This window comes from Heteronotia binoei, chromosome 7, assembly GCF_032191835.1.
Source record: "Heteronotia binoei isolate CCM8104 ecotype False Entrance Well chromosome 7, APGP_CSIRO_Hbin_v1, whole genome shotgun sequence".
Classification (NCBI taxonomy): Eukaryota; Metazoa; Chordata; class Lepidosauria; order Squamata; family Gekkonidae; genus Heteronotia; species Heteronotia binoei.
The window spans coordinates 37331588-37354952 of record NC_083229.1 but is presented as its reverse complement, the minus strand read 5'-3'; the positions used below and the strand labels follow the sequence as shown (position 1 = coordinate 37354952).

Sequence of the window (23365 nt, the reverse complement as noted above, 5' to 3'; positions counted from 1 at the left end):
TAGATTATTTTTGTAGATACTGTAGACATTTCTTGTGGCATAAGCACTATCGCTACCATTATGAATCAGGAACCTGACACAACTACAAATACAACTCCTAATCTAGTAAACATCCAGCTTTACATCATTGAATTTGCATCAAATAGTGTGAATGAAAAGTAGTTTATTGCGTGAATAGGCACGTTTGCTCAGAACTGAGACCCTGTGCCAGCATGCATAGGACTGCCACTTTAAAGAACTATAATTAATAAAATTGGTGAAACCAGGAAGGTTTTCTTTTTTCTTTTTGCGTAACCTCCACTGTCCTTATTTAATTGGAAAAGCTGTTTTGCATAGTGTTCCTAGTTCTGATGTGTGGGACTGACCTGCCCCCACTGTACCCATTTAGCTGGCACAATATTTTCTCTCTTGCTTGGGAACTGGATCTCGCAGGTTTGCTGCTTGCACTGAACTTGGAGAGTTTGAAAATGTTGATATTATGATGGCTGTCTCCAAACCTTTAGTCTCCAGTATTTCCCATTCTATTCCTTCGAGGTAAAAAGTTCATTTGTAGCCAAGAAGTTTTAACACCCACAAATAACCCACACTTAAAATCAATATTTATTTCTAGTTTTCCATAAAGGTTGACAAGCCTGATGTCAATGGAAAAGCCTTCTAACCCTAAAAGAGAAATTGCTTTTCCGTTGCACTTAGAGTAAGGAAACATGATTGTATCCCTAAAGCTATTTTGACTGTATCTGCTCTACTGGAGCCCTTCTGTCTAAAACCTGTCTCGCCTGAATTCCTTCTACAGATTTAAAGATTTAAACCTGACTCCAGCAAGAGTAGGAAGGCAGTGCAGTGAAAAGGGAGCAGAGATGACTCTAGCTTCTTATTGCTTCCAGACAAAGAGCTTTGTGTATGGTTATTCACACTTAATTGGAAACCATATAGGGACTGTCCCTGCCCCGATTGCTACAAGTCGAAACAGACTAGCGGGACAGGGATGGGTGGCTTTGTGCGAACCATCATCTAAACTCTTGCTTTATTTGATAATACTTCCTAGGGCCAAATGAAATACCAGTTTAAAAAGAGTTGGGTCTGGGTTTCCCAAATCCAATTTGTGTTTCCTGCAGCTGGACATTAGCTGCAGGGTATGGTGGCTGTCATCTTCTTCCTCCTCCTCCGCCACCGCCATGCCCCCTCACAAGTCATTTTCCCACATAAAAACTGTACTGGGCAGGGGGGGATTATTCCAAGCTGTGGGGAACATGAATTGGGTTCAGGGAACCCAGACCCAATGCTTTACAAGCAGTAACATTTAGTTCGGCCCACAGAAGTAGTGGGGTGGTGTATCCTACTCCTGGATTTAGCCAAGTGCAGAGTACTCCTCTGGCAGAAGAGGCTCTTCACTGGAAGAAGGCTCTGCTCTTAGCCCGCAGTTTCCCCATCTCTGTTTGGTGCCAGGTTGCTGGGGGAGGTTGGCACCTCTGTAATCCAGATAGTTCTTGGTTGAATCCATGCAGCCCAAGGCACTTATTAACTGCTTGTCTGACTTCTGCGCCACCACTGCATATGGCACTTGACAGAATAAGGTAAACAAATGACAGGCCCCTGCCCTGGGGACTTTTCAGTTTCAATTTATTTGTTTAAAACTTGCAAATGGAGCAGTGGGGAGGGGAGAGGAGGGAGAACTGGGAGAAGGAAATGTAACAAACTCTGTTTGTCTTGCTGGACAAAGTTTGAGTCCAGTGGCACCTTTAATGTCAACAACAAAGTTTTATTCAAGATATGAGCTTTTGTGTGCAAGCACACTTCTTCAGATACATGCCTGCTCTGGCCTGCAGGCTGCTTCTGCCTGCCCTCTTCAAGGTTTCCCAACTCCCTTGAGGTGCTTTTCTTTCACTTCCAGGATAGCCTGCCCACCACCACCTGGTTGTTGTAGGGATTTCCCATTGAGAGAATCAGGATCTCCAGCTTCCCTTCCAAGTTCTGAGGGCTTTCCTCTGTGTCTCCCGCTGAAGAAGTGTGCTTCCACACAAAAACTTATACTTTGAATAGAACTTTGTTGGCCTTAAAGGTGCCCCTGGATTCCAACTTTGTTCTGCTACCGTATTTGCCGGCGTATAAGACGACTTTTTTGCCCTGAAAAACATGCCTCCAATTGGGGGGATCGTCTTATACGCCCAGTCGTTTTATATGCCGGCAAATATCTGCCCAAGTGTGCTTGCGCATGAAAACTTGGGCACAGAATCAAACTTCCTTGGTCTTAAAGGTGCCACCAGCCTCGCCTGCTGCTCTTGAGCCAGTCTGTGCTGAATCTCCTCCAGGAACACTGACTTCTGAGCAAGCATGCTCACCACCGGCCTCTTTTAGCCCCGCGCTTCACCATTTAGTTTATTGGAGGTGAGGATAAGGAAGAGAGAAAACTCCACGGCGGGCAGGAGGCGAGCGAGGGGTGTGGCGGCCGTTGCCCTCTCCAGGCATTCCTCGCGGGGCGGTGGCCCCTTTAAGAGCCGGGCTGGGCTCTCCTGGAGTGGCCGTGAGGAAACCAACCCCGCCGCCGGCCCTGTTTGGCCCTTCTCAGCACCTCCCTCCATTCCTCTTCCCCACCGCCCCCTCCACCGATTTCCCACAGCGCGGCAGCGGGAGCGCACTCGCAAGGGCTGAGGAGAAGGCAAAGGAGCAGCAGAGGGGGCGCGGGGAACGAGGCGAAGCCGTCGCCTCGGGGGCACGCATTGAGCGGCGGGGTTCTTCTCCCCTCCCTGGAGAGGCGCTAGGGCACTAACTGCCGCTCTCGCGCCCCCTCAGCGCGGCCTGCGTGGCTTTTTTTCTCCCCCCCCGCCTTTTCTTTCCCCCCTTCCTGCTTTTGCCGCCGCCTGAGGGGAAGCACCTGAGGAGAAGGAGGAGGGTCGATGAGATGAAAGTGAGTGTGTTTTGGCAAGACGGGGATAGTGGTTCCCTGTAAGGATGGACATATCCGGGTCAGAGAGTTAACCCAGCAGGCTCTTCAGAGATACTTACCGTATTTGCCGGCGTACAAGATGACTTTTTTTGCCCTGAAAAACATGCCATCAAGTGGGGGGGTCGTCTTATACGCCCAGTCGTCTTGTACGCCGGCAAATACGGTACTTCAGATTCACCTGAATCTGTATGTCTTACTGTTAAATTTATATACCTGGACAACATTGTAGAGGATCCTGGGATTCCTTGACTGCGCCGCTTAGATTTTATCAACATCCTTAAAATATTGTAGCTGTTCATCACTCATGCAGTTGATCACTCATGCTGTCTAAAAGAAGGTCCTCCATTTCTCTTATTCATAGTGGAAATGACATCATCATGGTATGAGAACAAGACTGGGCTTATGTTTTACAGGGGAAATTGGATCATGCTGTTCTAGAGAACCATGAATAAATTATTTGGAGACTCTTGGGCCCACTTTGTGTAGGGTGCAGGGTGCCTCTTGGCAGGTAGCAGAATCGGTCTTGTATAATATTGCACTTCTCTAGTGGGGTCATTTAAATTACCCAAGTGATTAGTATGGAGGTTGAGTTTTCTTCGTCATTAACTTTATTTTTAGGCATAGGATAATACCAAATATATCCATATTTCATTTGTCTTGGGAAAAGTGTTTGGAGATGCAGTTGTTTTATATGGGGGTCTCCAACCTTTTTGATCCTGTGGGCACTACTGGAGTTCTGTGAATCTTGAAATGTATCAGTACAAATACGATTGTTACAAACACTACACCAGCCATATTAAAATTATGACACAGGGTGGTGGACTCAAGCACAAAATGGCTGCCACAGGGGTGGAGCCACACACAGAGAGGAAACCCAAGTGCAAGGGAGAAGGGGAGTAATTTAAAAATGTACTGGGAAAGAGGTGTGAGATAAAAGCAACACTGGGGTGGCGGCTGCCACTGGAACTATCTTATTTTAATCTGCCCAGCCAATCTGATCTCCAGTAGTCAATTAAAGAGCCCTGCTGGGCAAATGCCAGAACTGGCTCTACCCACTTTTCTAAAAATGCTTGTTGGGTGCTAGGAAAAATGTCCATGGGCACCACTTTTGGGGAATCCTGTTCTAGATTTTTCAAGAAGGGAAGCTGAGAAGGGGTTATCTGGGCAACACTATTTTTTTTCAAAGTTGAAGTTCTGTTGCAACTTTGGTTGCCAGTTTGGTGTAGTTGTTTAGTGTGCAGACTCTTATCTGGGAGAACCGGGTTTGATTCCCCACTCCTCCACTTGCAGCTGCTGGAATGGCCTTGGGTCAGCCATAGCTCTGGCAGAGGTTATCCTTGAAAGGGCAGCTGCTGTGAGAGCTCCCTCAGCCCCACCCACCTCACAGTGGGTCTGTTGTGGGGGGAGAAGACATAGGAGATTGTAAGCCACTCTGAGTCTCTGATTCAGGGAGAAGGGCAGAGTATAAATCTGCAATTCTTCTTCTTCTTCTTCTTCATACTGCTGTGCTGTATATTGTTTTAGACTGTAATCTTCTTGGAAGTAAGTATCAATTTGTTTTTGCCTGTGAAGCCCTGTAAGGTTTGTTTATTGAAGTTATTTGTTAATACATTTTTATCCTACTTTTCCCCATGGCTAAGGTAACCAAGGTGCTAAGTATCCTAATGGCTGTAGTATGTTTATGTCTGTTGGTCTGTCTCTAAACATGCAGAGATTACAAATGACATATGCACACTCACACTCTAAATAAATGCAGTTCACATCTCTTGCTAAGTTTCCCTTGAGAATACAATTGTTGTTATTATCTATTTCTGTATTGGTTTGATTTTTCTCCTGCTTTTCTGTACATTTCCATGGACTTTGGTGGGGTTATCGTAGTCGGACACGAATCCACAAAATGACACATAGTCAGCATTTATGGTGCACTGTGTGTGTATGTGAAGTGCTGTCAAGTTGCTTCTGACTTACAGCAACCCTATGAATTAATGGCCTCTAGAACGTCCTATAGTGAACAGCCTTGCTCATATCATGCAAGCTGAGGCTTCCTTGACTGAGTCACTCCCATCTCATGTTGGGTCTCCCTCTTTTCCTGCTGCCTTCAACTTTTCCTCGCATGATTGTCTTTTCCAGTGAGTCTTGTGTTCTCATAATGTGACTCAAGTATGATGGTGCACTAAGCTGCCCTACATAAAAACTAGTTTACTGTTCTCCAGAAACTTCCAAGGGCTTGGGGTAAATGGCCTATGCTTTGGGAATTCCAAAGATAGGGCACCACAGGAGAAGGCCTTACTTTTAGATGTAACCAATCCTACCTCTGATGAGGCAGGATTAGATTTCAAGAACTGATCTGAGGTGCATTTGTTTACATTTCACATGGACCAATTCTAAACTAGGCTTAGCATTTGATAAAAGAAAAGATGGAACCAGCCTGCTTCTTTCTCTAGTGCAGCAATTAATTGTTTCATCTTGGTGTTTTCAGATTTTCATTGGCAGAAATGTTTTTGGTGCTTTTAAACAGATTCCCCACATAACTTTATTTATAAATTCAGATTCCTTTGTCTGGAATAATTATGCTAGAAAATAAAGGGAAGGGAAAAACAACAACCAGAAATTGTTTTTCAAAACTTCACTCTGCAAATTAAGTATCAGACTATGTCTCCCTGAAATTATTTTAACTGGCAGAAAGTGCTTTTGTTGTAATTACTAAAATTCTTCACAATTAAATCTAGAAGTTAGTAGAGAATTCTTTCATTCTAAAATATCTGTGCAGTTCCTTACAAACCTGAAAAGAGATTTAACTGCCTCTACTCAGTGCTTTATATTTTCTTCAGGAATAACCCTTTGTATGCAAATACAGTAACTTGACTGTATCTGAGCAAAGTAGGTCTGAGTACCTTGTCAGCGTTAACTTTCCTGGTTTGATTTTATCGGCTGTTTCTTGTTAGGATTATAAGCAAACCAATTAAAGGGAAACAGATATTCTAATAAGTGAATACTATGCTATAAAAGCAAATGAACTGTGTATGTAAGATAACATGCCATGATTAATTTATTAAGACTGTTGTACTTCATCTCCTTCCCAGTGACCTAAAATACATGAATGAGTTATATGTGCACTAGATAGTGTCTATCATGGAACCCACTTCCTTTTCCACTAGCATTTCCCATTTGCTCACGGGCCCACTGAAAACTATTGATCTTGTGCAAACAGAAAGTATAGTGCAGAGGAAGCGCACTCCATGGCACAGAGTATCTAGTGCAGACACAACTTATTCATAGGAGCCAAGCCACTGTGTGACTTGAGTACTTGCAGTTTAATTTTGAGCTTGAAATACTTCAGCTTTTAAACTTGTTCTGTCAGCACATATCTTGTTACCACACCCAAAGATGTGGATCAGAACAAATGGATATTAAATTTTTTAGGTATGGGTACCACACTGTTCTTCTCTACTCTTTTCCTTCCATGGCCAACCAGACTGCTCTAGGTATTTACCCAAAGAGTGAAATAGAACATTCCCTTCTTCCAGCTGTTGTTTGCAGAATTCTTGTTCAGGATCTTCAAAGAAAGCCAGAATCAACTCTTTTTGGTCCTTATCAAATTCCCTTTACTCAAAATTCTAGTACTCACCAAGACTCAGTGGGCACCTTGCAACCCCTGGAGGGAAGGGTTCAATTCTGTAGTTTGAGAACATGGGGATTAATCCTGCCATTGGCTTTAGATTTGACTGCTTCATTGTTGCTTAATTTAGAGATTGCATCTACCTTCTGGGTCATTCTCAATTAGCTGCTACATCAAAGTCAATGAAGCCTAGCCTTAGGAAAAGGTCAAGGCTAGGTTGAGGTTAGTTACATCAAGATAGCTGGTTTTAGAGACACTTTTTCTATAGAACTAGGCAAGCCCTTTTACATGGGGAGGGAAGGGGGAGTATCACTGCATTCTCTGCAGTTGGCAGAGCTGTTCAGCCATACGGTTGAAGAGTGCCATTTAAAATGTAATCATTAGACTCTCCTCCACATTTTATCCTCTCCTCCTCGTGCCTTATCTCCCTCCCCCGTAGCCCTTCTGCCACTCACTTTCCGGAAATGGTGCCTATAAAAAGTTATTTCAGTGGAGTGTTCAGATAAGCAGCAATGAGTGCTCTTCAGAATAGCCAAGGGACAGCTTCAATAATTGGTACTAACCAGAAAAAGAGACATTTTTTCTGGGGAAAATGGCTATGTGGAGTTACAGGCAGGGTTGTGTGTCCTGTGCGCTAAAAATAAAATAATTCTATACCAAGGCAACTCAGATTTAGTACCCAGGAAAACATTTACCATTTAGGTAAATCGAGTCCATGTTCAGACTTCCTCTTAGTTTAGGCTCTGTCGTAAGCACATAAACTCCTACTGATGTCTCTTCCATGGGGTTTGTTCCCAAGAAAGTGTTCTTAGGAGTGTCCTATTGCTGTGCTTTTTCTATTAATTCACAGGACAGACATTAGGAATGACCACTCACATCTTAATTCAGCTACAACACCTGTATTTCAACAGGAGTTTCCCACAAACTTTCAAGAATATCTTCATGCCCATAGAGGATAGAAACTTGATTAAAAAAAAAAAACTTACATGAAATTTAGATCTTAAAGAAACTCCAGCTAGTACCAAAAACTGTGTTCTGGTTTTCTTTTATCCTGCTGAATTAAGATTATAGAAGTGAGGGGCCTGCAGGACTTTTTTGGTGGGGAGAGGAAATCCCATATCTTCCCCCCATTGCAGAGCTGATGAGGCTCCAGGCCCCACTACCTAACACTGAGCCCAGCAGTTGGTGTCTGCTGCCCCCCCCCCCCCGCCAACTATAATGGCTGCTGGTGGCACTTGATCCTTAGCAGTGCCCAGCATCCTCTTTTCCCTATCTTAGGCCCACAGTGGCTGCTGGCAACTGCTGCTGTGGTGCTCAAGCCCATGAAAAGCCCAGGGGGGGATTCCCCCCCACTTTTCACAGGCCCCAGTAGGTTTGCCAGGTTTGTGTTGGGAAATATCTGGAGACTTTGGGGGTGGATCCAGGAGACAGCAGGGTTTGGGGAGGGGAGGGGGTCAGCACAGTCATTGCCAAAGAGTCCACCCTTCAAAGCAGCCATTTTCTCCAGGGGAGCTGGAGATCAGTTGTAAAAACAGATCTCTAGGCCCCACTTGGAGGCTGGTAACCCTAGGGCCCAGCATAGCTCCCAGGCTGCACAGCTGCTGTTGGGCCCAGCAGAGCTCTAGGGCTGCGCCACTGGCTTGGCTCAGGGTGGCTCCTGGGCTATGCCACTTCTGCTGCCAGAGGGCCTAATGTGATTTCTGGGCTGCACCACCACTGGCCTCACTCAGTATAGCTCTTGTTCTCCTCCAACAAATGCTGGAGGTAGGGGTGTTCTCTAGGGCTGTCAAGCTCCTGCTGGGAGTGGGGTTTCCCCTGGTTTTGGGCCCCCAACCCTCCGGCATGGAGCTGGCCAGCGGAGGGATCCCTGTCCCCAAAGAGCTCTATTGGCTCGTGACATATCCAATACAGTGATGTCACCTGGAAGTGCCAGGGCACATCACATGGGGGATACTCTAGCATTTGGGTAAAAACTCTGTGGTACCATAGAAGGGTTTTTTTAGCCTGAATCCTAGAGTGTCCCTGGTGTGATGTGCCTGGTGCGATATCACTTCTGGGTGACATCATCATGCCACACACAGGTGAAGCATTGTGAGAGGCCAAAGTGGGACTTGGCAACCCTAGTGTTCTCTACACTTGCTCAGATAACACTCTTTTGCTTGGGGGGGGAAGAATTAAAACCTACCTGTGTACACTTTTTAGATATTAGATTTTTCTATAAACTTGAGGGGTCACGCAAGTTTGCAGAAAAAACTGTTTTAGGTGAGTGTAGCCCTGATCCACAAATTTAGATATTTGCAAATGGGAGTCACACTTGGGAAATAGATAAGTGGCTGTGTTAGAGAAGACTAGCAGTCCATCTACTCCAGCTATTGTTTTGGCAATGACTAGTCAGAAGATACTTTCATAGAGTGATCCATGGTCACTTTTTGCTCCTCACACCATCTATGCAGCCCTGATTATAACCAGACAGAGGGCTGATACAGTGCCTGGTCACATGGTTCTTTGAACCTGTGACATCTGCAGTTTCCATCATCAGGTCGTTCTGATTTTCAGCTGCACTGTGACTGGTACCTTTTGCTCAGATCAGCAGAGATCAGAGTTTGATAGCCAGTTGCAGCTGCAGCTTTTCAGGCTCTTAAGGCTCTTAAGGCAGAATGCTTAAATCTGATCTGTGTATCCCAGAGTTGTGTTAATTGATCTTCCCTAAAATGCATTCTTAGTACTTTCCAGTGATTAGTTTCTATGATGAACAGTGCTGGAGCTCTGCACATGCTCAGAGGGTCTCTCTTCATTCATGCTGTTAGGCCAGGCTCAGGTGCTGACGAAAGCTTCTGAGGGCGATCAGTTTAAGGACTGTCCTTTGTACCACATAAAACTCTTCCACTTGACAATCTGGAGCAGAATGCTTCTATCGTCCTTATTTATAAAATCAGTGGTGCTTCTGATATAACATTTGCAATGGTTGTGTGTCTGCTATCATATTTGTGTGTGGCCAATGTGGAACCCTTGTTCAGGAAAGAGGAATTCTAGTAAAAACTACTCAGCTAGAGAGAAGTGGCTCTTTAGAAGAACAACCCAGCAGTTATAGCCTCTTGTGAGAAGCAAAAACACACAGTTCCCAAACCACTATGTATTCATTGTCTGAGTTGATTACATAACCAAATGAATTTTGAGCTATTGGTCTTCATAAGGGATATGAGGAGTACAATTCCTATGAATGGACACTATTATCTTTGAAAATTGCCTCTGGAGTGTGTGTGTGTGTGTGTAGTGTTTTGTCTCATATATTAGGCCTTGATGAAGTAGGAGACCCCTTCATTGTTCTTTGTTTCCAGTTGCTTCTGAAACTCAAAGGGAAAAGCCCTTCCTTGTCAACTTCAAGGAGAGCCAAAAGTAGATAATTGGAAAGAAAAGTATACACTGCTGTTCCAAGAGTCCTTTGTATTTCTTTAAAATATAATCCTTAGTTACTAGTAAGTGCAGTTGGAACAGGGAACACACCTCTACAAATAGAAACTGAGGCTGTGAGCTGGAACATCCTCCTAGACAAATCCTGTGTCTGTAAGGTTGCTAACTCCATATTGAGAAATTTCTGGAAATGTGGGGCCAGAGCCTGGGGAAGACAGAGTTTGTGGAGGGAGCTCAGCAGAGATGTAATGTCCTAGATCAGGGGTGGCCAAACTTGCTTAACATAAGAGCCACATTGAATAAACGTCAGATGTTTGAGAGCCGGAAGAAAGGCAGGCAAATAGAAGTGGCCAATGGGTTGGTGGGGCTTCAGGAGCCACACAATATGTGTGAAAGAGCCACATTTGGCTCCCGAGCCACAGTTTGGCCACCACAGTCCTAGATTATGTCCTCCAAAGCAGCTATTTTCCTAGGGTTGCCAGCCTCCAGGTGGAGCCTGGAGATCTCGCACTTTTACAACTGATCCCCAGCTGGCAGAGATCAGCTCCCCTGGAGAAAATGGCTGGTTTGAAGGGTGGACTTGATGGCATTGTACCCTGCTGAGGGCCCTCCCCTCCCCAAACCCTTTCCCCTCCCAGATCCACCCCCAAAGTCTCTAGGTATTTTCCAGCACAGAGCTGGCAACACTAACTTCCTTTGGAGGAACTGATCTCTGTAGTCTGAAGGTCAGTCATAATTTTGGGAGAACTCCAACCTCCACCTGGATGTTGACAACCCTTATTTGCATAAAATCTGACAAATATTTAGCTGTCAAGAATTGGGAGGTAGCTTCTTACCTATTTCACCATCTGCTTGGTTTGGATGACTCTACTCAAGCTAACAATAGTAGACAGCTGGGCTTGTTTGTGTGAATTGATTTTGTTATGGTGGTTTGTATCCTACTACCAGGGCTTTTTTTGTAGCAGGAACTTCTTTGTATATTAGACCACACACCCCGATGTAACCAATCCTCCAAGAGCTGGGCCTACTGTAAGCTCCAGGAGGATTGGCTACATAAGGAGGGTGTGGCCTAATATACAAAGAAGTTCCTGCAACAAAAAAAGCCCTGCCTACTACTCTTCTCCACTGCGTTTGAAGCCTTCTTGCTGCAAAGAGCCATTCTCCAGAGCAGTGGTCCCCAACCTTTGTGGTGCCGGGGACTGGCACCAGGGCCAGCCCACCCACCACGGCCCCAGGGCTGGCACAGTGGAAGCATGAAATTCAGCCCCCCCCCCCGCAGCACCGTGCAGCCTCCCTGCCATCCCCCCCCCCGGAGGCCGTGGTGGTGGAGGCGCGCAAGGAGAGATGGGTGGCGAGGCTGCAGAGCGCCATGGGGAGGGGCAGCCAGGCTTCGCAGACCGGTTCCAGACAGACCACAGACCGGTCTGTGGACTGGGGGTTGGGGACCCCTGTTCCAGAGGAAGCTCCTTCATTTGCAAAAAGGTTTCAGACTCAGCTGAAAGGAGTTGTAGGATAGAAGCCAGAGCCTTGATTAGAACTGAAATGAACTTTGAAAAATCAGTTCTTATTTCTTCAGTTTACAGTTGCTTACAAAACATTGCATTTATACTGTGTTCTGATTTTTTTTCTTATTAATTTTTTTTTTTGGGGGGGGGGGAAACAAGCATTAAACTTTAGAATGTATAAAACTGACTCTTTACCATTACTACTTTAACTGAATTCATCATCAGGAATTAAAAATTCAGTCCTTTAAATGAAGAAGTCAAGTTAGGGTTGTGAACTTTTGACAGATTTTGAATTCATGTGAGTTTTAAGTGGTAACCCATATATAGTGCAATATAAATCTTAACAATTTTCCCTTCCCCGAATATTAGCCATATGTGAGAATCTCATTGAGGCACAGCCTCATGGAAAATGTTGTTTTTGGTGTGTTTTTACCAATTACATAGCCTTATTTGGCTATTGCTTTCATCCACTATTTTGTGAGGGACTCTGGTTTAGTGCAGAGTTTGTATGCAGAAGGTCCTAGATTAAGACTCTCAGCATTTCTAGGCAAAAAGACAGTAGCTGAGAACTTGGAGAGTTGCTGCCAGTAGGAGTAGAACAAGGTCCTCAACCTTTTTAAACGTGTGGACACCTTTGGAATTTTAACACAAGGTAGTGGGCACAATCACAAAATGGCCACCATGGGAGGTGGAGCCAACCATAAAATGGCTGCCACAAAAGGCAGAGCCACACAAAAAGGAAGTTCAAGTTCAGGGAACAAGAGGAATAATGTTTTTAAAAATGCATAAGAAAAGAAAACAGGCATAAGAAAAGGCCTGCATGGTTAACAAACAAAGTAATGGAAGCTGTAAAAGGTAAGAAGGACTCCTTTAAGCGGTGGAAAACCAGTCCAAGTGAGATTAGTAAAAGGGAACACAGGCTGTGGCAAATCAAATGCAAGACTGTAATCAGGCAGGCAAAAAGGGACTATGAGGAGCATATTGCAAAAAACATAAAGACCAACAATAAAAATTTCTTCAAATATATTAGAAGTAGGAAACCAGCCAGGGAGGCAGTGGGGCCCTTGGATGACCATGGGGTAAAAGGATTACTGAAGGAGGATAGGGAAATGGCTGAGAAGCTAAATGAATTTTTTGCCTCCGTCTTCACTGTGGAAGACGAGAACTTTTTGCCCGCCCCAGAACCACTAATTTTGGAAGGGGTGTTGAAAGACCTGAGTCAGATTGAGGTGACAAAAGAGGAGGTCCTACAACTGATAGACAAATTAAAAACTAATAAGTCACCGGGTCCAGATGGCATACATCCGAGAGTTCTGAAAGAAATCAAAGTTGAACTTGTGGATCTTCTAACAAAAATCTGTAATCTTTTATTGAAATCTGCCATCGTTCCTGAGGACTGGAAGGTAGCAAATGTCACCCCCATCTTTAAAAAGGGTTCCAGAGGAGATCCGGGAAATTACAGGCCAGTCAGTCTGACTTCAATACCGGGAAAGTTGGTAGAAACCATTATCAAGGACAGAATGAGTAGGCACATTGATGAACACGGGTTATTGAGGAAGACTCAGCATGGGTTCTGCAAGGGAAGATCTTGCCTCACTAACCTGTTACATTTCTTTGAGGGAGTGAACAAACGTGGACAAAGGAGACCCGATAGATGTTGTTTACCTTGACTTCCAGAAAGCTTTTGATAAAGTTCCTCATCAAAGGCTCCTTAGAAAGCTTGAGAGTCATGGAGTAAAAGGACAGGTTCTCTTGTGGATCAAAAACTGGCTGAGTAATAGGAAGCGGAGAGTGAGTATAAATGGGCAGTCTTCGCAGTGGAGGACGGTAAGCAGTGGGGCGCCGCAGGGCTCGGTACTGGGTCCCATGCTCTTTAACTTGTTCATAAATGATTTGGAGTTGGGAGTGAGCAGTGAAATGGCCAAGTTTGCGGATGACACTAAATTGTTCAGGGATCTGTTGAGGCTGGGTGAGTGGGCGTCAACGTGGCAGATGAGGTTCAATGTGGCCAAGTGCAAAGTAATGCACATTGGGGCCAAGAATCTCAGCTACAAATACAAGTTGATGGGGTGTGAACTGGCAGAGACTGACCAAGAGAGAGATCTTGGGGTCATGGTTGATAACTCACTGAAAATGTCAAGACAGTGTGCATTTGCAATAAAAAAGGCCAACGCCATGCTGGGAATTATTAGGAAGGGAATTGAAAACAAATCAGCCAGTACCATAATGCCCCTGTATAAATCGATGGTGCGGTCTCATTTGGAGTACTGTGTGCAGTTCTGGTCGCCGCACCTCAAAAAGGATATTATAGCATTGGAGAAAGTCCAGAGAGGGGCAACTAGAATGATTAAAGGGCTGGAGCACTTTCCCTATGAAGAAAGGTTGAAACTCTTGGGACTCTTTAGCTTGGAGAAATGTCGACTGCGGGGTGACATGATAGAGGTTTACAAGATAATGCATGGGATGGAGAAAGTAGAGAAAGAAGTACTTTTCTCCCTTTCTCACAATACAAGAACTCGTGGGCATTCGATGAAATTGCTGAGCAGACAGGTTAAAACGGATAAAAGGAAGTACTTCTTCACCCAAAGGGTGATTAACATGTGGAATTCACTGCCACAGGATGTGGTGGCGGCCACAAGTATAGCCACCTTCAAGAGGGGTTTAGATAAAAATATGGAGCACAGGTCCATCAGTGGCTATTAGCCACAGTGTGTGTGTATATATAAAAATCTTTGCCACTGTGTGACACAGAGTGTTGGACTGGATGGGCCGTTGGCCTGATCCAACATGGCTTCTCTTATGTTCTTATTTCTTATGCTCTAGTAAAGAGCAGTGAGAAAGAGAATAAAACCAGCACTGCAGTGGTACCTACTATAAAAACAATGTTATTTTAAAGTGCACAGCCAACCAGGAGACTGATCTTGCCCCACCACTCTTTAAAAAACACTTGGTGGGTTCCAGGAAAGGTGTTGGCAGGTGACATGGCACTCATGGACACCATGATGGAGACACCTGGAGTAGACAGTACTGACCTTGATAGACCAGTGGTCTGCCTCAGTGTAAGGTAGCTTCATGTGCGCCACCTTCATGCTAGGGAAGAGTTGGATCAAGGTATCATTCGAGGTAAATGTAGTGAGATTACATTCAAAGCACTAGTTTGGACTGCTCAGGTTCTGAACCTGTATGAGGAACAATTCATGCACATAGTCTTTTTGCAGCACGTAACCAAAGCTTTATCATTATGTTCTACTTGTTATGTGTTGGGCTTAACTGTACTATTATGAAAAAGCTCATTAAATAAATTAAAACAAACTTTTGGGTTGTACTGATGCTTTGTGAAATGATTCTTAATTTCCTTGTCATGTATTGCATTCATGGAGCAGATGATACTTTGTTGTCCGTTCAAAGATGCAACATGACAGTGTTGTATACCAAAGAGGTGGGATTCTCTGTGGAAAATGAATCATCATTCTCAAGAAAATTAGTTTTTTTCCCCTTGCTCTATAGAGATCAGAATGAAATCTGTACCTGCCTTCACATAGGAGGCAAGTTTCTTTAGTGGATAGTCAAAGTATGAGTGAACCTTTTGTGTAGATACTGAAAACAGACTAATTTTTTTTCCAGATCTACAGCAGGACTTCAGAGTTAGGGCATAGCAATACAAGGATTGTTTTCCACTCATGAACACATCAAAATGCCTTATATTGAATCAGACCCTTGGTCCGTCAAAGTCAATATTGTCTACTCAGATTAGCAACAGCTCCCCAGAGTCTGAGACAGAGGTCTTTCACATCACCTACTGCCAGATCTTTTAACTGGAGATACCGGGGATTGAACCTGGGACTTTCTGCATGCCAAGCAGGTGTTTTTACCCCTGAACCACAGCCCCTCATCTGATGTACTTTGCCAGCATCCCTGACCCTTCCAGTACACAGTTATCTGTACATGCACACCTTGGACCTATGGGGATTCAGCTGGGCCCATAAAACATCTGACTCTAGCTTCATTCCTCAGATTGAACCATTCATCTTTTAGGAAAGACCACATTGCCACCAGGCTGCTGTTACATCAGTTCTTCTCAGAATCTGTGCCAACTGTTTGCATGCTCAGCTGTGAGCCTGCAGGGGTGTCAAACTCATTTGGTATGAGGGCCGGATCTGTCATAAATGAGACCTGGCTGGGCCAAGTGTGTCATAAAATTAATGCCGGGTAGCGGAGATATAAACTTTATAAAGGACACAGACAAACACATTTTTTTAAAAAAAACTTAAAATAAAATATGCTTAAAACATTAGCACTTGTTGTTCTTAAAGGTGTTTTCTTTGTATCTCTCCTATGCAATCCAGGCTCTTTCAGTTGCACAGCAGAGCTACTGAGCCAAGCCTCTCTTCCTTCTTTTGGCTGAGTTTTCTCCCCCTCCTGGTCCCCTGGGGAAGGAAGGAAAGAGCCAGAGCTTCCTATGAAGCAAGCTCTCCCTTCCCCCTTCCTCCCCAAGGGAGGAGTTTTAGCTGATGGAGAAAATAGGGGCTTTGCCCTGTAGTTCCTGTGCAATTGAGCAAGTCTTGCAAAGCAAGCTGGGATGCAGAAGGAAGGAAGGAAGAGAGAGAGAGAAGGAGATGACAGCCAGTTGCTTGGGGGCCTGATAGGAACCCTTCAGTAGCCTGATTTGGCCCCTGGGCTGCATGTTTGTCACCCCTGTGCTAACAAGTTCTGCCAAGCTCTACTCTCTATGAGACCACTGACCCTAAATTCCCCTTCCTCCCCCCTTACATCAGTTTGTGACTCTGGGCCTGATTTATAATAGGAGCGACAGACAGCAGTGAACATTCTCACAATTAGGACAAAATATTTCCCCCCCTTTACAAGCTGCATTTTTGATTCAAAAATCAAAATGGGGAAAACATCTGTGCAAAGTGAGCGACACACTGTAAGAGGGCATTTGGCTAACGTGTGCCAGTAACAGTTAACAACTTTTAAAAAATGTTAATATCAGTTTGAGAATCAACTTTTTGGCTTCTGGTTCCAATTCTGTAGGCAAGCAACCTTCCATTAAGTTACGTTAAAGGGACAGCTGTGCTTAGTTAGTCAGGGGACATTATTTCCCAAGCAATTAAGTGAGAGGGAGCCACTGACTAGTGAAAACTTTGTTGAAGTCTCACTGGTGTGTTGCAAATTTGGCAACCTTTTAAATCAAAAGCAGGAGATTGGCAGATGCACCATCTCTCTCCATCAAAAATATATGAAGCTCTTTTATATGGCGTCAGAGCAGTGTTCTTTTTAGGTCAGTACTGTCTACTTCAACTGGCAACTGCTCTCCAGGGTCTCCTTAGGAGATAGTCTTTCATATTACCTCCTATCTGATCTTTTTAACTGATTATGCCAGAGATGGAACCTGAGACCTTCTGAATGCAAGGCCGATGTTCTAATGCTGAGCCATAGTCCTCCAGTTTGGTATAGTGGTTAAGAGTGGCAGACTGTAATCTGAAGAATTGAGTTTGATTTCCCACTCTTCCACATAAAGCCAGCTGGGTGACCTTGGGTCTGTCACAGTTGTCTCAGAGCTCTTTCAGCCCCACCTACCTCACAGGGTGTCTGTTGTGAGGAAAGGAAAGAAAGGTGATTGTAAGCTGCTCTGAGACTCCTTCAGGTAGCAAAAGACAGGGTATAAAACCAATTCTCCTCCTCCTTTCTGCTGTCCTTTTAAACTATGGTTTCATGTTAAATATGCCTCAACTAACCATAGTTAATGTTAATGAGAGGCCATCTTAACCACAATTTACAGTTCCACTTCAAACCCTGGTTTTATAAATCCTGGTTAATATTAGGTTCCTTGGTTGATGTTAACCATGCTCCTTGTCAAGTCTGGCAAAGAAAAAAGGAATTCATGCTGAAAAGAAAAGGAGGGGGAGAGGAAAATGGGAAAACCAAAGTACCAGACTCTTAATCATGGTTAAAAGATCTGCAGCATTATTTTTGCTGCAGGCCATTAAGAACAGTGATAAAGAAATAGGACAGCTTTTACTCAGTTATTCCCATTAAGTATGCTTCATCTCCTCTAGCTGTATAGAGTGAGATCTGAATGTGCACAATGGTTGCTAAGATGCTTTTTTTAAAAAGAAAGAAAATTGTTATAGAACAATGTGATAATTTTAAATCTGTATTTATTCGGGGGGAGGCAGGAGGGTGAAGAGGTTCACAGCTGGTGAAAACTAATAGCTCACCAGTATGTATTCTAGACTCAAATTGGGGATTTCAGTTGCAATATATAATTATAAAGTTTCTATTTGTGTTTCATTAGGAAACCTCAGTAGATGAAATCCTGTCTACTGTTGCACAATTTAAAAACAACAACAAAAACTCTGTAGTTGACTTTTGCATTGTCTACTTGTCCTATCTGCGATCTGCAGACTTGCAACAAAACGCCTTTGGGGAACCACTGAATTTTTTCATGTGTCCACAATTTGTTTTAATCCACAGTAAAAACCGGCTTGTGACCATAGTGCCGAGTGATGCTCCGTTCAATTCTAGAAGAGCCTACACAAGTGAAGATGAAGCTTGGAAATCTTACCTGGAGAATCCCTTAACAGCAGCTACTAAGGCTATGATGAGCATAAATGGCGACGAGGACAGTGCTGCTGCTCTTGGATTACTGTATGATTATTATAAGGTAGGAACTTCCAATAATGTAGTTCTCATTCCTTAACATTGCTGAGGTGATTCTTGCAGCCAACTGGAGTAATTTTAGATTGCCATCCACCTCCCCCCCCCCAACAAGGAGGAACCTCATACTCATCAACTACATCCATGTGACTGGGTCACTGTCAAAGTTAGAACAATAGAAAACATAGGTATACTGTGTCCTGTACAGATGTCTAAACTTGGGAAATCTGGAACAGGGAACCTGGAATCAGCCCCTGCCCCACTCCAATTTTCCTATGCTGTCAAACAGTTCTTCTTAGAGACCAAGTCTGCATAGTTTGTACCCTGCAATGCCAGTTACATGTGATACATACAACAAGTTTGCATTATAAGGTATATACTATGCATGCAGTAAGCTTGTATGCAGGAACTCTTGGCCTTGGCTCTAGCCTGTGGCTCAAGCCCTATGGCTTGGACAGATGGCCGGTTGGATTCTGGGCTGACCCCAGAATACAAAGCTTTTTTTAAAAAAAAATCATTTGTATTTCTTGTCTTTTATCTAGGTTTTTCTTGTTGTTCTGTAAAATGCGCAGAACAGGGAAAAAATGAAGCAACAGGAACACAGAAGTGAGGAAAATGAAAATGTAGAAAAGCCTTGGAGCTGTCCTTCATGTTCTGTGTTGCACAGTAACTAGGACAATTTCCTTCTGCAGATGGAGAGAAGAGTACACCAAGACAGGTCATTCTGTAGTGAGGACCAGTTCACATGTTGTCATTTTAGTGAATGAATGGAGTCATACTTTCTGCTACCTGATTTGAGTAGCTCGAACAAGGGAGCAAGCTCTGGGAATTTAGGGGAGGATTGGCGTTTCACTAGAGGACTTGCCTCCTTGCAGTAGGGAGAGTCAGGTGTTGAATTTGATCTTCAGTTACACTTTGTGAAAGTGGGGATGAAGCAGGGAGAAAATGGGGATGGGGGAATGAAACTTGCAGATGTGGGCAAGCAGATGAGGATGTCTTTACATTGCCAGGGCTGGCCCTAGACTGTCTGACACCTTAACCCTGTGTTGTACTCTTTGCTGGCCATGCTTGTTTTCTACCTGGTACCCATTCTATTCTGTCGTTGACCAAGCCAGCAGATCCTTGATCTTGTAAGCAACTCACTTACTCATCCCTGTTGCCTCGTCTCTTCACCGGGAGTGAACTGCCTGAATTGTCTTCACCTAGATGAGAGGCACTGCCTCCTGTTCTGCCCTATAGTAATTTTTCAAAGAATGCATATGGGGCAGGTATCACTCCCACCCCCTGTTTTTGAATGTCCTTTAATGCAAGAGTACAGGAAATGGCAAGATGTATGGAGAATTAATAAAGTATTGCCCATCATGCACTTCCATCTTATGTTAGTTTAGGGTTCAAAGAAGTCCTGATCATACCCTGGTTATTTTAGATGACAGGCAGTGGAGCAGTCAACTTCTATTAGAAGTCATCCTTTATTCTTTTCGTTGGGGCATATGCATGGTTTCTGAGTGAGCCCTATATCGGTGGTTTAAGCACAACAATATCGAAAGATTAAAACGATGCAGAAGATGAAATATATAATCCGGTGAGCACATGTCCCAGTTCCTCTGGAGCCAAAAGGGCTATGTAGATTCTGTTGGAAGTGAAGAACTTTATTCTGCCTCTTTGCCCCAAGAACACCGATACTGCAGCAGGGCTGGTAGAGTTAGTAAGGTGGGCAGGCCTATCCTTCTATATACTTTCCCTTGCTGGTTCTGCTGCTATCTCTTTTATCTCATGTTGCTTTTCTTAGGGGCTTTCTTTCAGCCAACTCTTTCTCTGTAGTGCACAGTCAGCTCATGACAACAGACTCTTCTAGGAACAGCAGTGTTCTGTCTGCATATATAGGAATACTACGTTGAAGGTGATTATAATTATGCAGAGTGTTTTGTGCACTGAAAATTCCTCTGGAGGTGATCTTTGAACAGTGAATGCATTCAGGAAACAGCTCCCTCCATGCCAGCCTCCAGGATGTGACTTCTCTAGCATGGGGAGGTACCCTGAAACTGCCATACAGTCCACTTCTGTGCTGTGCTTCTGCTTCTGGTTGGGACTGCAATCTGCTGTCAAACCTTAGAACATAAGAGAAGCCATGTTGGATCAGGCCAGTGGCCCATCCAGTCCAACACTTCATGTCACACAGTGGCCAAAAAACCCAAATGCCATCAGGAGGTCCACCAGTGGGGCCAGGACACTAGAAGCCCTCCCACTGTGCCCCCCAAGCACCAGGAATACAGAGCATCACTGCCTCAGACAGAGAGTTCCAACAATAAGCTGTGGCTAATAGCCACTGATGGACCTCTGCTCCATATGTTTATCCAATCCCCTCTTGAAGCTGGCTATGCTTGTAGCCGCCACCACCTCCTGTGGCAGTGAATCCCATGTGTTAATGAAGTCATGAAGCTGAAAGTGTCTAAAACAGGGGTGTTGAACTCATTTGTTGTGAGGGCTGGATCTTGACCTTGTCAGGCCGGACCATGTGTGTCATAAAATATAATGCCAGGTCAGGGAGATATAAACTATAAAGGACACAGACAGGCACATACACTCAGCCTAATCCACCTCACTGACTTAATGAGCCTCAGTCAAAAGAAGGAAGAGAGGCTTGGCTCAGTAGCCCTGCTGTGCAACTCTCCTCTCACTTCCTCCCCAAGGGAGGAGTTTTGCTGTGTTACTCCTGTGTGATTGAGCAAGCCTGGCAAAGCAAGTTGTGACGCAGAAGGAAGCAAGACAGGGAGAAGGAAGCAGATGACAGTGAGTTGCTTGTGGGTCTGATAGGGGCCCTGATTTGGCCCCCGGGCTGCATGTTTGACACCCCTGGTCTAAAAGGTTATCTGGTCTAAGCCCCTGCCAGGACTTTCTACTTCCTGGTTATCTGGTCTAAGCCCCTGCCAGGACTTTCTACTTCCTGGTTCACTTGATATCACCTTATAACAGGGATAGCCCCCTTCTGTTTTTTTTTTGGAGGGGGTTGTATTTTTAATTGTGTGTGTGCACACCTGGAAGTCATGGCAACCTCTTGTGACTGACCCCTACTTGGGGTATGTAGGATAATCAGAGAGGTGACTGAATAAAGCCTGCCTCCACCTCCCGGCTCTCGTATTCCAAGGAGGTCTCCCATCCAGGTACTTGCCAGAGTTGACCCTGCTTAGCTTCTGAGATCTTGCTTGTCTGGGCTATCCAGGTAAGGGTACCCCCTTTTGTATTCTTAACAGGCTTCCCTCTTCTCTGGCCAAGCTGTTCAAGCACTCGTCTAAGGTTCAGAAGTGCAGTGTGCCATACAAACTGGTGTCCTCTCATATCGTCAAGTTCCTCCTCACACACTGTCAAGAGTTTAACAAAGCTAGCTACCTCACATTATTCATTTTTACTTTGATTGCAGGTCTACACTCATAAAGTTGGTGCTAGCTACATCTTGGGGCTCCAGTGTTACGGAGCACATGCACTATGGCATTACCAAATAGAGAAGGAAAGTACAACAGAAAAGGACTGCATCCAAAAGCAAAAAACCCCAAAACAGCAAATGGGGTAGTGAGAAGGAAAATGATTTTATCCAGTTGTACTACACCATTACTCTTTTTTTGTGTGTGTGAAAAGAGCAACATGAAGCTGCAGATTTATTCTATCACTTTAATATCTTGAGTACTTTTCCTTACAAGCAAAACTCTGAGCAAACGTTTCTTCAGACCTTGATTTAAAGTTTTGCAAGCAACCAAAGGCCATATAAAGCTTGTTTTGACGGTCGGTTTTGGTCCTTTGGCCTCCATTTCCTTTTATGATCCCCCAATCCAAATCTCAGTGAAATACTGATTTTTATTTTAAAAAAAGAAAGAGACTTTACTATCCTGAAGTCATACAATGTCTATGCTGTTGTTTCAGGTTCCAAGAGATAAGAGATTGTTGTCAGTTAGCAAAGTGAGTGACAGTCAAGAAGACCAAGATAAAAGGTACAGTATTTTAAAACAGTGTAGAGAATTTTTTACTGGATGTATATATGAAAGGATGGGAATGACTTGGGGTTTTCTTTCCTGCTTCCAGAAAACAAAACATGAAAGGAGAATGCTAAAGAAAGCAGCTGTGACATGTTGCTAAAAAAGAAAGGGAGGGGGAGAGAGAAAAGTAAGGTTTGCAAAGCTTTAAGAAGCAGTCTCAAGACACTGACATTAAAGTAATTGGCAGAAAATGTAGAACAGTGCAGCCATTTGTAGATGAGGCTCCCGGGAGGATTCTGGTAGCATGTAACAAAAGCAGCTATTTATTCGTGTTCACTTTGACGGCAGGTCTGTGAGCATTTTTCCTGGTCGGTGCTCTGTATGCAGGTACATAGTAAATCTTAAATCTGCAATCCTTAACATACCTGCAGGTCTCATTGAAATCAATTGGCTATTAGAATAAAGATGTTTAGGGTTGGGATAGCAGTCTCATGAATCTGTAACTTGGGTGCAAAGGGTTTCTGCAGATAAATGCTAGGGGATTTTTTAAAAATACAAACCCGGTTTCAATTCACGGCGCTTTGTTTGCTCTTTTCAGAAGCTGTCTTGTCACAAGCGAAGCTCAGAGTAACTTGAACAGCAGCAGTGAAAACAGAGTGCAGGTGTTGAAAACCGTCCCCGTGAATCTCTCTTTGAATCAGGAACAGCTGGAGACATCCAAAAGGGAGCAGTTCAGCACCAGTGTGTCTGGAAGCCCAACCTCAATATCTGTGACGGGAGTCATGGTGGTAAAAGCAGAAGACTATACCCCTGTTTACATGACTCCATCAGTGCATTATGCAAGGGGAGAAAATGAGGAGCACCGGGGAGTTATATTTGAACATGCACATTATGAAGTGCCCAGCATCACACCCCATGCAACTTACATGAAAGACGACCAACGCAGTACTCCTGATAGTGATACTTTCCAAGATGGTGGTGCAGAGGTTTGTCTATTAATTGGAATGCTATGGATATAGAAGTAGTGTGACTGTCTTATTTGTCACATTTTATTCATTAATTCCTCACATTTTGTATCCCCAGAATTATATCTCCGAGGAGTATAGGATGGCATACGCAGATGGAATAATGCTATTTTCCCCTCATAATAATCCCATGAAGAAAAAGAGGGTGTTGAAGCTTGTTTTCCTGACCTGAAACAACTTTTTTGGGGGGTGCTGTTTACCCCATTAGGTAGACCTATGTGTACAGCAGTTTT

At 44.1% G+C, this 23365-nt stretch overlaps 1 protein-coding gene across 2 annotated transcripts in view; it reads left to right on the top strand.

Annotated features, from left to right (window-relative positions):
- Positions 1-23365, top strand: part of GRHL2 (grainyhead like transcription factor 2) — a 127508-nt gene that overhangs the window by 8919 nt on the left and 95224 nt on the right. For both annotated transcript variants that reach the window (XM_060243423.1, XM_060243424.1), the window contains exons 2-4: positions 17957-18146; positions 22055-22122; positions 22706-23093. In XM_060243423.1, coding sequence (XP_060099406.1) covers positions 17957-18146; positions 22055-22122; positions 22706-23093 — 646 coding nt within the window. The remainder of the gene's footprint in view (positions 1-17956; positions 18147-22054; positions 22123-22705; positions 23094-23365) is intronic.